This window comes from Pelodiscus sinensis, chromosome 4 (genome assembly GCF_052426305.1).
Source record: "Pelodiscus sinensis isolate ZL-2025 chromosome 4, ASM5242630v1, whole genome shotgun sequence".
NCBI classification, from domain to species: Eukaryota; Metazoa; Chordata; order Testudines; family Trionychidae; genus Pelodiscus; species Pelodiscus sinensis.
In genome coordinates this window covers 25,097,561-25,113,297 of record NC_143055.1, presented here as the reverse complement: position 1 = coordinate 25,113,297, position 15,737 = coordinate 25,097,561, and the positions used below count along the sequence as shown (strand labels likewise).

General features: G+C 44.4%; 1 protein-coding gene across 1 annotated transcript in view; it reads left to right on the top strand.

The window, feature by feature from the left end:
* Window positions 1–15,439, top strand: part of STK32B (serine/threonine kinase 32B) — a 291,208-nt gene extending 275,769 nt beyond the window's left edge. The window contains exon 13 of the mRNA XM_075930748.2: window positions 15,203–15,439. Coding sequence (XP_075786863.2) covers window positions 15,203–15,308 — 106 coding nt within the window. The 3' untranslated portion in view covers window positions 15,309–15,439. The remainder of the gene's footprint in view (window positions 1–15,202) is intronic.
* Window positions 15,440–15,737: the final 298 nt, after the last annotated feature.

Genomic DNA, 15,737 nt, shown 5'->3' with positions numbered 1-15,737 from the left:
GGCTGGGGTGGTTGGTAGCAGGAGGGCCAGATATGACCTCCCCTGGTCCAGAAAAATCCTGGAACTGTTCAAGTCCATGAGATGCTTGACCAGGGAGATCCAACCAGTAGAACTGAAAGGGTAGGAAAGAAAGAGGGTGGTGTTCTACTGGCTGCAGCTGCTATTGTTTTCCTTCCTCTGAGCGAACTTGGGCCCACTAGACCACAGGGATTGGTAACAAATATCAGCTGCTGCAGGATGGACAGAAGGGAGGTGAATAAAGTTTAGATGATAAAATATATACAAAGAATAGTATCTTGTTTCCTCTCAGCATCCCTTAGCCACACCAAAGTTGCTGAGTTTTAGTCACAGCCTCTGGGGGATATTTGCTTAATGCTGGAGAAAGACTCTACAGAAGTGAAAGAAAATCTGCAGTGTTGTCTCCTGCTTTGCTTCTGCTCCCCATTCTTGCCCCTCTCTCCACTACCTCACTTTCTGACCATGGCAGGCATGTGAGAGAGCAAATTATTGACACTTCTGCCTTCTCCCTAGTCACTCGGATAATTATTTCTCCCTGTTCCATTTGCCACACATGACCAATGAGCAGAGGAGAACTGGTTATAAACAGGGCACTTGGCTCTGTTTCTGACCGAATGGGCAGCACTGACAATTAGTGTGACTGAAGGGAAGAAGTATTGTCAACTTCTAATAGTGCTGGGAGAATCAGGGGAGCAGGCAAGCATTTCTCCCCCTGCCTCAAGGTGTCTTTCTCCTCTCCCTTACCTCCAAGCCCAGTGTCATTTAGCCTCCCCACAGGAACCTCACTAGCTTCTTTTTTCCCTAGTCGAAAGCACTGTGGTCTCTGTGAATGCCTCAACTTGAGAAAGGATTCCCAGGAACTTCGCACTTGATGATAATTAACACCACAGCCTTCCCACACCTTCAGCATCCCCACTCCCAATCTGTCTACCTAATCTGTAAAGTGCTTTGGGATCCTGCTGGCTGGACACTGCTGTTCTTTTTATCTCAGTGCTATTCAGTCCAACAAGAGTCCTCCTAGACTCAAGGTAATTATTCAGTTTAGTGAATGATATCGGTGTCACTCTGCTCTTCTGTCTGCCTGTGCTATTTACCATTGTGGTCTGTATCTAATACTACCTCTATGACCCAAGGACATTATTATGTGGGCTGCAGGTTGATCTAGTGGCTTAAACTATCACACAGTGGCATTACCTTCCAGGCAATACTGAACCAAACCTTCACCATCTTGAAACCTCCCCTTTCAAACACATCTGTCTTCACTGATTCTGCCCAAGCCAGGCACTCCATATTTCTGGCTCATTGCAATTAGCATTTCTGAAGAAGCACTCATTTTGCCTGCTGCACAATTATGCACCTGGTGAGTCAAACTCCTGAAAAGTGCCTTGTGGAAATGCTGATAGTTTGTTAACAAAAGTTATCCAGTCTGAGTGGGCAAAATTTGAACTTGCTTATAGCTGTAGCTCATACAGACTACTAATGCACAGAGGTGATTATTAATGGGACTCTGAAATATGAGTTCATTCTATTTAGGGACACAAGCATATTGGGTAATTTTCCATGGAACTAAAATAATCATAACTACCCAGTCTGGCTACGTCTAGACTGGCATGATTTTCCAGAAATGCTTTTAACGGAAAAGTTTTCTGTTAAAAGAATTTTTGGAAAAGCGCGTCTAGATTGGCACGGATGCTTTTCCGCAAAAGCATTTTTTGTGGAAAAGCATCCATGGCCAATCTAGATGCGCTTTTGTGCAAAAAAGCCCCGATCGCCATTTTCGCGACCAGGGCTTTTTTGCGGAAAACAAATCTCAGCTGTCTACACTGGCCCTTTTGCCCGAATGGGAGCAGCATAGTATTTCCGCAAAAAGCACTGATTTCTTACAGTAGGAAGTCAGTGCTTTTGTGGAAATTCAAGCGGCCAGTGTAGACAGCTGGCAAGTTTTTCCGGAAAAGCAGCTGATTTTCCGGAAAAACTGGCCAGTCTAGACACAGCCTCTGTGTATACCCAAATGCCCCTTTACCTGCCTGAATGGTGCACAGAAGAAGGCGCACAAGCAAATATTGTGCACCTTCTTTCAAAGGGCTTACAATAATGTGACCCTACATATTTATATGTGAGTAGCGTTGATTACCATGGATCAGAAGTAAATGATTTTTTTAAATTATTTTCTACTGAAATATGTCCTTTGTTTTCAGATCTCCCCAAGAAAATCCAGGAATTCTGTACTTTGAACTGTTTTAAAATTTCTGAATTGTAAATAGAAGTCCGTGTAAAGCTCAGCCTATGTTCAAGTAGGGGGCTGGATGTCTGGTTTTGTTTATCAGAATGTCCAGTTGAAAAGGGACTCTGCGGGCTCCAGGAACACTGCTGACCTCTCTCCCTCAGGAGCTCTCATTCTGGAAAAGGGAATGCAGAGAGGGGTAAAGGGGCTGAGGCTGGGACCATAGCAATGAGTAGGGGTAAGAGTGGCTCCTTGGCAGGGGGCCAATTTTTGGTGGTGGGAATTGGCCTGCAATGATCAGATGGAGCTCCAGCATGAGGTTGACAACCATGGCCAGGAGCCAATCCCCAGGTGCAGGGCTGGCAGGCAGGAAAGTGAGCCTGGGGTCATCAGTCAGAGCAGTCCCAGACTGAAGCCTTCTCCTATAGGGTGACAATATTTCCCTACACTGAAAACAGGCTCTGTGGGGCTGTCCCAAGCTATCAGATGTCATCACTCATCCCCGGCACCCTCATAAACATTCCTCCATGCCCCCCAATAGAGCCACATGGGGGGTGGGGAGAAGAATGGCTCTGGCTGGGATCTGGGCAGTAAAACAGGATGCCAGCGTGTGAGAACTTTTGCACTCAGAGCCAGGCAGTGAAGCCATTGGACTTTAAGCCACTTAACAGTGTGATGCCCCTTTGGGGGCTGTGATAGCAGAGGTGCAAGACGTAGGCTCCAAGTAGTAGGAGGCCCAAGGATATTCCAGTGAGCCACCTTAGTGAGATGGGAGGTAAGTGGGATGCCATCGTATCAGATTTTGGTATGGTGCGAAGGCAGCAACTCCTGGCTGGTGAGAGAAACGAGTGATGGGAAGGAGGTCACTCTGTGACGTGAGCAACATGGAACAGGAGATGGGCAACAGGAGATGGGGAGAAGGAGTGTCACTCTAGGCTGGTGGAACAAATCTTGTGGAAGGGTCAACTGATAAGTTGACAAGCGCAAATAGGATAAATGCCCAGTTTTGCCCCCCCAACAATCGGAATGTCAGGGACAGTGCTTAAAAAGGGAACTGTCTCCACCAAAAGGGGACATATGGTCCCCTAATTATAAAGAAAGAGAACAATAGTAAAATATCACTTCGCCAGAAAACCATGGTACACCCATATCTTGACAAATCTATGCAGAGCTCGTTGGCCCAGCTCAAAAAAAAAAAAAAAAAAAAGAGAAGAAGAAGCTAGAGTGGAATTGGAAAAGGGCAACAAATATGATTATGGATGTGGAATAGATTCCCTATACGGAGAGATTAATAAGACTTGGACTTTTGAACAGAGACAAGTAAGGGAGATAGGATAGAGGTATAAAATCATGAGTGGTACGGGGAAGGTAATTCATGAAGTGTTACTGATGCCTTTTCATAACACAAGAATTAGGGTCACCGAATGAAATAAATAGGTAGCAGGTTTAAAACAAACAAAAGGAAGTATTTCTTCACACTGCACAGTTAACCTGTGGAAATCTTTCCCAGACAATGTTGTGAAGACCAAGACTATAAACTGGGGGTCAAAAAAAAGAAATAGCTAAGTTCATGGATAGGTCCATCAATGTCTATTAGCAAGGATTATCAGCGATGCAAAACCATGCTCTGAAGTGTCCCTGGTCTATGATTGCTAGAAGCAGAATGGGGGACAGGCGAGGGTACACTTGAAGATTACCCATTCTGTTCATTCCCACTGAAGCGCCTGGCATTGGTCACTGTCATAAATCAGGATACTGAGCTAAATAGACTATTGGTCTAACCCACTGTCAGGGCCAGATTGCCACTTAGGCACATGGCTACAGGTGCCAGCATTTTAGGGGCATCTTACCAATCTAAACCTGTGTGTAATACGAAGATCAGCTGTAGGTGCAGTGGGAAGGGGGAGGTGCTGAAGCTACCATGTCTATGTGTCTATTGTGTTCTTTATACATACTAAGGCTGGAGAATCATAGAATCATAGAGCTGGAAGAGACCTCATGAGGTCATCAAGTCCAGCCCCCTGCCCAACTCAGGACCAAGCCCAACTAAATCAACCCTCCCCCACTCTTCTCTTTTGCAGATTAAACAAACCCAAATCCCTTAGTTGCTCCTCATAGGTCATGCGCTCCAGCCCCCTTATCAATTTGGTCACCTTCCGCTGGACCCTCTCCAATGAATCCACATCCTTTCACCTCATAGCCTGGTGATGAACAGCTTGCACTGCTGTCCGATTTTCGTTCTGCCATTGGCTTACAGTGTGGCATCTTTATAGACAACCTGCTTGCAGTGTTGTTTCCTATGTTTTACTGATGTTTTCACTCATAAATTTCTGGTCACATCTGTTATTTACCTGACTTTTCAGTACGTAGATTAAATTCTGCTAACTTAGGCATCCGTTACTTGCTGCTGGTACAGAGGTGGGTAAATACTCCCCTGTGAGCTGGATTTGGTTCCCCAGTGTTAGCCCCTAGCAGGACACCATCATTATATTTATCTGTGTCTCCACAGGTACTGGTGATTGCAAGTCCTGTGGGCTATGGATCACCATTCCCAGCAAAAGGGAGCTGCAGGAAGTGATGTCCTGGACCGCACCACTTCCCGCTGCTCCCATTGGCCAGGAACAGAGATCTGCAGCCAATGGGAGCTGCCATCACCAGTACCTGTGAAGGCATAGGTAACTATAGTGGTAGCAGCCCTCCAGGGGCTAACCGTGGTGAACTGCTGCTGTTTTATTGCCCACCCCCATGCTGGTATATTGCTAAAAATAATATTCTTTGCTTTACTATTTTTGTAGCAATTGACAACTCTTTCCTGGTAATTTTTAGCAAGCTATTTTCCCTCTTTTTAACATGAGTCTGGTTCATAGGCTAGCTATTGGGATCACATGAAAATTGGGTTTTTAGGTCAACAGGAGGCAGGCACAAAACACCCAGAGGGTGCATGCCTTCCAGCTGTGCTCCAGGCTCCACCCCACTGCACCAAAGCCCTACCTTTCCCCACCTCTTCTTGCCCTCACTGCATTCACACCCCTCCTCTTCTCACCCAGTTCCTTCCCCTGCCTGGGGGCATCCTGTGTCCTCCCCACAAATGCTGTGAAACAGCTAATCATGGCAGGTAGTAGGCAGGGGAAGGAGGAGGAGATGCTGGCTTGTGAGGCCCACCATCAGGCAGGCAACACTGGGGTGGGGGCTGGATGGGAGCTGATAGGGAGGCTTCTGGGAGTGCTCAGCACCCGCCAATTTTCTCCTGAGCGTGGTTCAGGCCCAGGGCACCCATGAAGTCAGCGCCTATGGTTGTTACTAACTTCCTGGGGTATATCTTTATGATGAACTGAAAAGCTAGATGCAAGGCTGTAGTGTTATTTAACACCATTTTCTACCCCATTCATAATACTGTTTTTGTTTCTTGGCCACTGCTGTGCATTGAGCAGATGCTTTCATTAAACTTTGCACTGTGAAGCCCTGATCTTTTCTACTGAGTGTTTTCTGTTAATTTAGAGACCAGCAATGCGTACAAGTTATTCAAATTGTTTCTTCAAACACACTTTACCTTGAATTTCCATCTACCATCTGGTGTGAGTCATCTTGCTTTGTTAGAAAAATAAACAAATATGCTTCGTTCATACCACAGAGAAATCAGTGTTCTTCAAGATCATATCCATATCATTTGGTTATAGCTAGACAAATAGCACAATTGATTCTGTTTTTAATCCTTTAATAAAATAGAGCAATTTACTCAGTTGGCAGCCGATAGCAATAATGCCTAAAGCTTTTTATCTGTAGTAGCCTGCTTTAGCAGCTGCCCTTCCAACTATCCCTTAATTGGTCAGTAAGTACATGTATATTTGGCAGAAGGTTTATTTTAATATCTGCTGAGGACATTTGGACAGCAAACAAGTGCACTTAAACTTCCTGAAGAAGCCAATCATCGATTTCTCTGTGCAATAGAAGTACTGATGATGAATCCTGGAATCTTTTCCACAACAGCAACCTCATTACAGGACATAGCTACATTTTAAATTTTGCATTAAGGCAAAGTTACAATGAAACCTCATACATTTGGCTCATTTTTAATGGAGTAGTATCTTCATTGAAAGAAATTAGTTGTGATCAGCTTTAAAGGAATCATCTTCTTATTAGTTGCCTGTCAAAATGTATGGGCAAAGGAAAGCATTCACGGAAGTAAAATATCAGATGTTTTCTGACAAGTGTCCCAAAGAAACTTTGTTTTTTCACACCAAATAGGAAGCCTAAAATACAATGAAACATAACAAAATCTGAAGCTAGAAACTTGTAACATATACCCCATCTTTACTTCCTAGAATTTGAGAACTGCAAACTATCTATTAGACAGGACAGAAAATGGATTTAGATTAGGCAGAAAGGGAAAGAACAGAAAAGATTCTAAGAGGTAGAAGCACAGACTCTTCTCCAGGATGGCTACGTCTACACTGGCCCCTTTTCCGGAAGGGGCATGTAAATTTCACCAGTCGTCGTAGGGAAATCCGCGGGGGATTTAAATATCCCCCGCAGCATTTAAATAAAAATGTCCGCCGCTTTTTTCCGGCTTTTAAAAAAGCCGGAAAAGAGCGTCTACACTGGCCCCGATCCTCCGGAAAAAGTGCCCTTTTCCGGAGGGTCTTATTCCTACTTTGTAACCGGAAAAAGTGCCCTTTTCCGGAGGGTCTTATTCCTACTTTGAAGTAGGAATAAGACCCTCCGGAAAAGGGCACTTTTTCCGGAGGATCGGGGCCAGTGTAGACGCTCTTTTCCGGCTTTTTTAAAAGCCGGAAAAAAGCGGCAGACATTTTTATTTAAATGCCGCGGGGGATATTTAAATCCCCCGCGGATTTCCCTACGACGACTGGTGAAATTTACATGCCCCTTCCGGAAAAGGGGCCAGTGTAGACGAGCCCGATATGTATTCCTTGGTTTTGCATTTTATAATGTTTTGCTCTTGAATGTTGCAGCTTCCTGAATAAGGTTAGTTTCTTTAACATCAATAGGTAAGACTTAGCCAGACACTGATATTTAAACAAGATGAATAGCAATTATCAATAGATGGACTTCAGCTTGAATTTTCATCCAAGTCTGTTGAAGTGTTTGAGCTTTCTTCTTCACCTCACTTCTATCTTACATAATCTTCTCTCTACTCTTTCCCACCACAGCCAGACAGGTCTTTTCACCCTCTGAACTTTTGATGGCAAACCTAGGCCCTCTGGTTCCCACTAGGGATGTAATAAACTAGTCGACTATCTGATAAGCAAAAGCTTATCAGATAGTCGACACACTAGTCGACTTGTCGCTTCCCCCCCTTGCTGCCTCTATCAGAAAGAGGCAGCAAGGAGAGAGAGAGAAGGGGATTCCTGGGGGAGCTGGCTTAAAATCCAGTTTCCTGAGATCCAGCTGTGCGGGAGGGAGCAGGGGCACAACGGCAGCGTTCCACCTTTGAAATGTACAAGAGTCCCCACTGGTGCTCCTATACATTTCAAAACGGAAGTGTCAAATGGAGCCTGGGGCCAGCGGGGGATTCAAAGGATACGTCTAGACTACAGGCTTTTGTCAACAGAAGTTTTGTCAATAGATACTGTCGACAAAGCTTCTGTCGACAAAGAGCATCTAGACTACATCCAGTTCTGTCGACAAAGCAAGCCGCTTTGTCGACATGACAGTGTAGATGCAATGGACAGCGTAGCTGAACTAATGCCTTCTGTCGACAGAACTTTGTTGACAAAAGGCGTTATTCCTTGTAGAATGAGGTTTACAACCATCGACAAAACTGCTGAGTTCTGTCAACGTTAGGTCGACAGAACTCAGCGGCAGTGTAGACGCAGGTATAGTTTTGTCGACAAAAGTCCACTTTTGTCGACAAAACCCTGTAGTCTAGACACACCCAGATTGACATGATATGGGAGGTTAAATCTGTAGTATAATATCAAGGAATAGTCCTAGGGCAAGGATAGGTGATTATAAATATTTACACATCTCATAGGGGTGCATGAATACCAACTTTGCTTGCTTCATTGGTTGTACTAGTTTAACATGGGATAGGCACTTGCTATTTAGAAGTAGAACATCTTAGGGCTTGGCTACATGGTGAACCAAGCGATGATTATGCCACACAACAGCTTGTCATGCACTAATGTTCCCTGCCATATGAACATTATTATGACACAAACTCTTGGAATACAGTGTAGCCTAATACACTTTGAAGCCGTGGCACATTAAGCCGCACCCCAAGACTTTGTGCTGCTGGGATGTCCATATATGATGTTAGTGTGTGACAATCTGATGCACTGTAGTTTCACACCCTGGCTTAACCTGCCATGTAGACAAGACCGTAACTTAGTATTTACTTACGATTATCAAGAGCTTTAAAAGTAGGTGCCTAGAGCCAAATACTCAACTACTGTCAAGTGGCATAGCACCCCAAAAATTAACGGAGCTTTGCCAGTTTACACAAGTGGAAGAACTGAACTCATAGCTTTTAACTGAGTGCCTAAAAAATAAGTCTCATTTTCAGAAGTCCTGGGCTCACCACAATTATTGTAAATTGCTGTAGGGACACATTTTATTTAAATGTTGATCAATAGAAAGAATGTAGTAGATTGTGTATGTGAATTCTCTCTCTTCCTTAACCTCTTTAATGATAATGTGTCACATGTGCTAGTTCATTCTGGCCATTGGAGGTGATGTTAATTAAAAAATATGTTTGTATTTCCATCCTGGTTCAATATGAAAAAAAATATTGCTTTTCTCCACTACTAGGTTTCTTTAATAAAAAAGAAATTTATAACATTCAGTTCACTTTCTTTTCTCCTTTTAAGTCCATAAAAAAGAAAACTACATTTGAGACTGCTACTAATACAATTTAACTATTATACCCAAAGGTTACTCATTAGATAGATGGCGATGATCAGTTGCTCTGGGTTTGAATATTTCTTCAAGTTCTTTCAATACGATTTCCTGACTATCTCCAGAATTGGCCACATTAGATTATATAATCTTTTGAAAATATAAGTTCTTCCTGTCCCTCCAAAAAGTCACACAGTTGAATAAACTTGTAAGATGGAAGAAAACTAGTCCTTCCAATTTTCTTTCTCCCACCTCCCACCTCTCTATCCTACTACACTTTTTCTCTCCCATCATACCCCTTCATTTCTCTTTTTAATAGCCTTATCTTGCATTCTCTCTTTACCCCACTTTAGTGTCTTCCACAGACAGCGATATGTATTCTATTTCCTGGCTGTCATCTATCTCTACTCAGGCTCTCAGAATCCAAGATAAGCAGATGTGTGCTATTTACTAGCCTTGATGCTCCCATGATAGGTTTCTGTCTGAAGCCACTAGATTCCAAATAAAATAGCTTCAAAATTCTGCAATGTGCCAGAATTGCAAGATTTATTCCCCCACCCCATTATTTTAAGTCCCTTGGGCTGTCTGTGGACACACACTCAGGTTGTAATGCCAGATCTATTAAAGCGCTGCAAATGCAGGCATTCAGAGCCTAAAGAATAGCATGCAGTGATAAAAAGATAGTGTGTCTCTTCTAAGAGTAATGTTCTTATCCCGATGCTGATCAGCACTAGGGGTACGTCTAGACTACAGGCTTTTGTCAACAGAGGCTTTGTCGACAGATACTGTCGACAAAGCTTCTGTCGACAAAGAGCATCTAGACTACATCCAGTTCTGTCGACAAAGCGGCTTGCTTTGTCAACATGAGATTGTAGACGCAAAGGACAGTGTAGATGCAATAACGCCTTCTGTCTACAGAACTCTGTTGACAGAAGGCGTTATTCCTCGTAGAATGAGGTTTACCTCCATCGACAAAACTGCCAAGTTCTGTCGACGTTATGTCGACAGAACTCAGCTGTAGTGTAGACGCAGGTATAGTTTTGCTGACAAAAGTCCACTTTTGTCAACAAAACCCTGTAGTCTAGATGTACCCTAGCTGATGTCAAATATCCCTAGTCAGTGCACACTTACACATAATGTCAACCCCTATTATGAGTACAGCTAAAAGGTTACTCACCTTTTCATAACTATTGTTCTTTGAGGTGTGTTCTTCACATCCATTCTGATCAGATGTTCGCACACACAGAAGGAGCCTGAGGGTCAGTGCTAGTGGTCTGGTGACAGGAACTGGTGTTGGGGGGTCCAGTGCCAGTGACTGACTGCTGGGCTCTGGGGCCAGTTGTCAGTGCCAGTCCTGTCAGGGTGTTGTGGACAACTGTCAAGTCATCCTCACTGCCATGGAGATAGATCTCTGTATCCATGGTGCCAGACATGTTCCCGCTGGACTCAGTGCTGAGGAATGCTGTCATGGTAATAAGGGATCGGAAATGGTGCCAGGCAGTGTCGGGCTGGTCACTGGAAGTGCTGCATCACGACGGCTTTGCCTGTGGATAGTAGTAGTCTCAACAGTAATAACCAAAGACTGCACCACAGTCATCTCTATGAGAACTCTTGTGGCTTCAGAAGTGTCTGGGGTGGAAGATGGCTCCAGCACCTCCATGTGGCACTGTCCTGCCATAGAGTTCCTGTGTGCCTTCTGGGGCGCTAGAGCCAATGGCACTGACTCTTGCTGTCTGGAAGCCGAGTTCTACCTCGGGTGCAGATCCCTTTTATACTGCTGGGGATTGGTGGTGCTGAGGGCTTCTCACACTGAAGTCCATTCTTGGTACCACGTCACATGCTCCGCACTCAGGTCCTGAGCCGTGGCCACCTGAAGCCAGTGAACAAAGTGAGGATTCTGGGCGCAGATGCTTCAAATGGAAATCCTGCTTCTTTTTCTTCCTAGGTTTAAAAGCCCTGCAGATTTGTCACCATTCAGTCTAATGCATCTCCCCCGGTCACTTCAGACATAGAGTAGTGGGGGGGTCACTATTTGGCATGGGCTTGTGGCATGTGCCGCAAAACTTAAAGCCTAGGCTCGCAGCATGCCTCAGAGCCCAGGAAGTGATGAGGGGATGGGAAAAGATCCCACTTACAAACATCTGTACTATCTACAACTATATCTGTGCTAACAACTACAAGATAAGAAAACAAGAACTACACTAGGTAATTATGCAAAGGAAGCACTTGCAAAGCGAGAGAGATCCATTTCCAATGGCCACCATGGATGATAAGAAGCTCAACAGGGCAATATATTGAATGCCATGAGTAGGCCACTCCAGGGGGCTCCCCAGCTAACCCAAAAAGAGCTGCTCAGGGAAAAAGCTTCCAATGATCACATACATGGTGTGCAAACACACGATTGAAATGGATGTGAACAAGCTGTCAAAGAATTATTTTTCTTTTTAAAATTTCAGGCTTTCATTTGGTCAGAAACCTGAAATAAAGAAGATTTTAAAAGCAGAAAAGGTTAAATTTTGGCTTGCCAAAATCCCAACCAATGAATTTCAGTTCTGTATTATGTTTTTTCAACAACAATTTTATTGAAATAATGTTGTTAAAGTTGACATTTTCCATCAAAAGTATTTTAGAGGAGCCTTACTATGGACACATTCTACCAAGAAAGGCTGACATGCTAAGGAGATTGCAGCTCTCTTGGGGTATGTCTACACTACAAAGTTAATTCGAACTAACAGACGTTAGTTCGAATTAACTTTGATAGGCGCTACACATGCAAACCGCTAGTTCGAACTTAATTCGAACTAGCGGAGCGCTTAATTCGAACGAGGTAAACCTCATTCTACGAGGACTAACGCCTAGTTCGAATTAAGCAGTTCAAATTAAGGGCTGTGTAGCCACTTAATTCGAACTAGTGGGAGGCTAGCTCTCCCCAGCTTTCCCTGGTGGCCACTCTGGGCACCACCAGGGAAACTCTTCTGCCCCCCTCCCGGCCCCGGAGCCCTTAAAGGGGCATGGGCTGGCTACGGTGCACGTGTCAGGTGCAAGCCTGCCAGCACCCAGCCAGCAGACCCTGCACCTGGCACGACACGAGCCAGCCACCCACTGCCACCCAGCCCTTCGCCTCTTCCCGGGACCAGGCTGGCGGCTCCCGGGAGCCTGCCCGGGTCCGCAAGAGGCGGGCGCTCGCCTGGTCTAGTGCAGACATCGTGGACCTCATCCATGACCTCTGCACTAGGCACAGGAAAGTGGCCGTCTAGGGCAGGATAGCTGCCAGCCTGGCCACCCAGGAGCAGGTTTGCATGAAAATCAGGGTGGTCCAGTGAGACCCCTGAGCTTAGAATGGCCGTACTGGGTCAGATCAAAGGTCCATCTAGCCCAGTAGCCTGTCTGCCGACAGTGGCCAACACTAGGGACCCTGGAGGGGATGGACTGGAACAATGACCAAGCCATTTGTCTCGTGCCATCCATCTCCAGCCTTCCACAAACAGTGGCCAGGAACACCATTTCTACCCCCTGGCTAATACCACTCCATGGATCCAGCCTCCATGAATTTATCTAAATTCTCTTTAAACTCTGCAGCAAGGAGTTCCACAGGTTGACTATTTGCTTTGTGAAGAAGAACTTTCTTTTATTAGTTGAAGCCTGTTACCCATTCATTTCATTTGGTGTCCTCCAGTCCTTCTATTATGGGAACTAATGAAGAACTTTTCTTTATGCACCCTCTCCACACCACTCGTGCTTTTATAGACCTCTATCATATTCCCCCTCAGTCTCCTCTTTTCTAAACTGAAAAGTCCCAGTCTCTTTAGCTTCTCTTCATATGGGACCTGTTCCAAACCCCTGATCATTTTAGTTGCCTTCCCCTCTCCCACTCTCTGTCTTCCCCTCTCCCACCTCCTTTTCCCAGTCTCCACGAATTTTGTTCAATAAAGAGAGTTTCTATTTTTGAATACAGGTGTCCTTTATTTTGTACATCAGGAAGGGGGGTGAGGGAAGGGTAAGTGGAAGGAGGTAAGGGAGGAATGGGGTACGAGCCCCCGATGGGGAGGACTGGGCTGGCTCTGCGGGCTCCTCGGGGCGGAAGCTCTCCTGCAGCCCCCCGATTGACATCCCCCCGGATGGCAGCCTGCGGCAAGTGCAGCTGGGCTGATGGCCGAATGCTGTGATGTGCCAAGTGTGGGCACTCAGGGCACTCCAAGCCAGGACTGCTTGCAAGCGGGGAACCCCTGAGAACTGTCTGTCCGGGGTGGGGGTCAGGTCGCTTTAAGCACAGCCCTCGGCTAGCCTGAGACAGCAGCTCCACACTCAAAGTCCTAATCTGATGCCCTGCCGGCACTGCTTCCGGCCATCCTTAACCTCGGTTCAGGGTCCACTCAATGTGGACATGCTAGTTCGAATTAGCAAAATGCTAATTCGAACTAGTTTTTAGGTCTAGATGCACTAGTTCGAATTAGCTTAGTTCGAATTAACTAATTCGAATTAAGTTAGTTTGAATTAGTGCTGTAGTGTAGACATACCCTTGGAGAGATTTGAAGGTGGCATCAATATGCAGTGTGGCTATATCCGTTTGTAAAACAGGGAAGTGTGCATTTTAATAGCCACAAGCAAAGCTTGAGAGCTGGGAGAAAAGCAGAGCAGCATCCAAAACAAGCTGAAGCACATTCATTTGCAAACTAAACAGACCATTTTGCAATAATCTAAATTTGTAAGCAAGGAAGTAAAGGAAATAAAAACGAGCCTCAGAACGGGATCTTGTACAATCTATTGCAAAGCCTTGAAGCTAGCGTGTAATTGAAGTCACTAACACAGCTTTAACTACAGAGACAGGGGACATTACAATATAAGAAAATAGCCATCTAACAAGCAAAACATGCAGAGGTGTTTTGTTTGTTTGAACTATACACTGTGTATTGAATTGGAAACCTACCCAATTATGTGTTAATGAGATGAAGTGCAAGGTCCATCTCAATTACCTGTTCTCCAGCTCAGCTACATGCAGAAAAGAGACCAGTGTTCAATTTATATTCACAGTATGATGATGGAGACATGATTTGGGTTCTTCAGGTGAAAGAATATTCTTACCAATGAGACTTAAGTTATTATGATGCTTACATCTGATGTCAGCCGAGAAGGACTATTTTTGTCTAGATTGGAGCAAACCAAATCTTAATATCGGTATATGCTGCTCTTCTCAGTTTATGTCACTTTGGCTGGAAGGGGTTATAGAAAACAAGGACTAGTTTACAAAAGTACTTTCAAAATCATCCATCTTCTCCAATTTTAAGAGATGCTTACCTATCATGCCACCTGGATAGTCTTACAGAGATTATATACTATTTTGGGAATTGATTATATTTAATGATTACTTCTGCTGTCTGAAAAGTTTGGTACAGAAAGGAGGAAAAAACATGATTTTGTTAACCTCTCTCTAAAAGGCAGTTTGGTGAACCTCATTAACAACAAAGCTTTGGGGAGGAGGTGGGGGACAGGAAGACAGAACTGTGCACCAGAGGAGAGCAAAGAAAAGGTTAAATATTAATTAGGGGGTCTGTAAATGAGAGTTTCAGGAATAACAAAACAGAGGGGAAAGTAATGGAATGAGTGGAGCCCTTCTATCAATATCATCAAGGTACCAAATAGGTCCCTTCCATTTAGCAGATACAAGAGAAGCCACTGATCCTATTAGGGATCCATTTCCTTGGAGTGATGAAAGCACCTGTGTGAAAGCAATGGTGTCAGCTGCAGTAAAACGTTTCTTTTTGCTTTGAAGGTTAAAATCTGCTCAATACAAACCCATCAGACTGTTTTCTTCTGACACACTCCTGGAAGTCATCCCCACTGACATTCTTCTCTTTAAATATGGCCACAGAGTCATGACTTGCTAGTGAAGAATGTTCTTCTTACTGCAAATAAAAAATAGAATGATAATTAAAATAGTTTTATAACAATCAAATCTATGTATTTCCACCTCTTTTTAATTGAACATGTCTCTCGCTTACTACCAAACATACACACATCATTACTTGACATCTCCTATTTTAATTTCCTGCTGTCAGAGGTTTATAAATTTGCCAAATTGTAACTGTTTGGTGAAATTTTTCACAGTGTCCCAGGGTTAAACTTTTTGGAAAAGTTCAGCCAAAATGGTTCAGCCATTTCCAAGAATGAGGAACAAAGTGAGAAGGTGGGTCAGGGTCTGGAGAGACTGTGACTGCAGGGTAGAGAGAGAAACTGTGACTTGTTATGCAAGTGTCTTGAATGAGGAGAAGATGCTGAGACTGGTTGAGTACGGAGAGTTTGGGACTTGGACAGTGAACATGAAGAAGGAGACTCGGACTGTCGGACAAGGATACTAAGACTGGGATACGGGGCCAAGAGTGACTTTGGTATGGAAACTAACATTCCCAAGACTCACCATTTCCCTGCAGTCAACAAATATCTGTAAAACCAACTGGCGTATCCCTCTCTGCTGTTGGATCACAAAGCACTCTCAGACTTTAACACCAGACTACAAAGGGAAACCTCTGAACTGTCATTCATGCTTAAATTTGACACTTTACACCTGGGTCTCAACAAAGATGCTAATTACCTTACCCATTACAAAGATAGCTTCCCCAATTATCACTTCTAATATCATTAG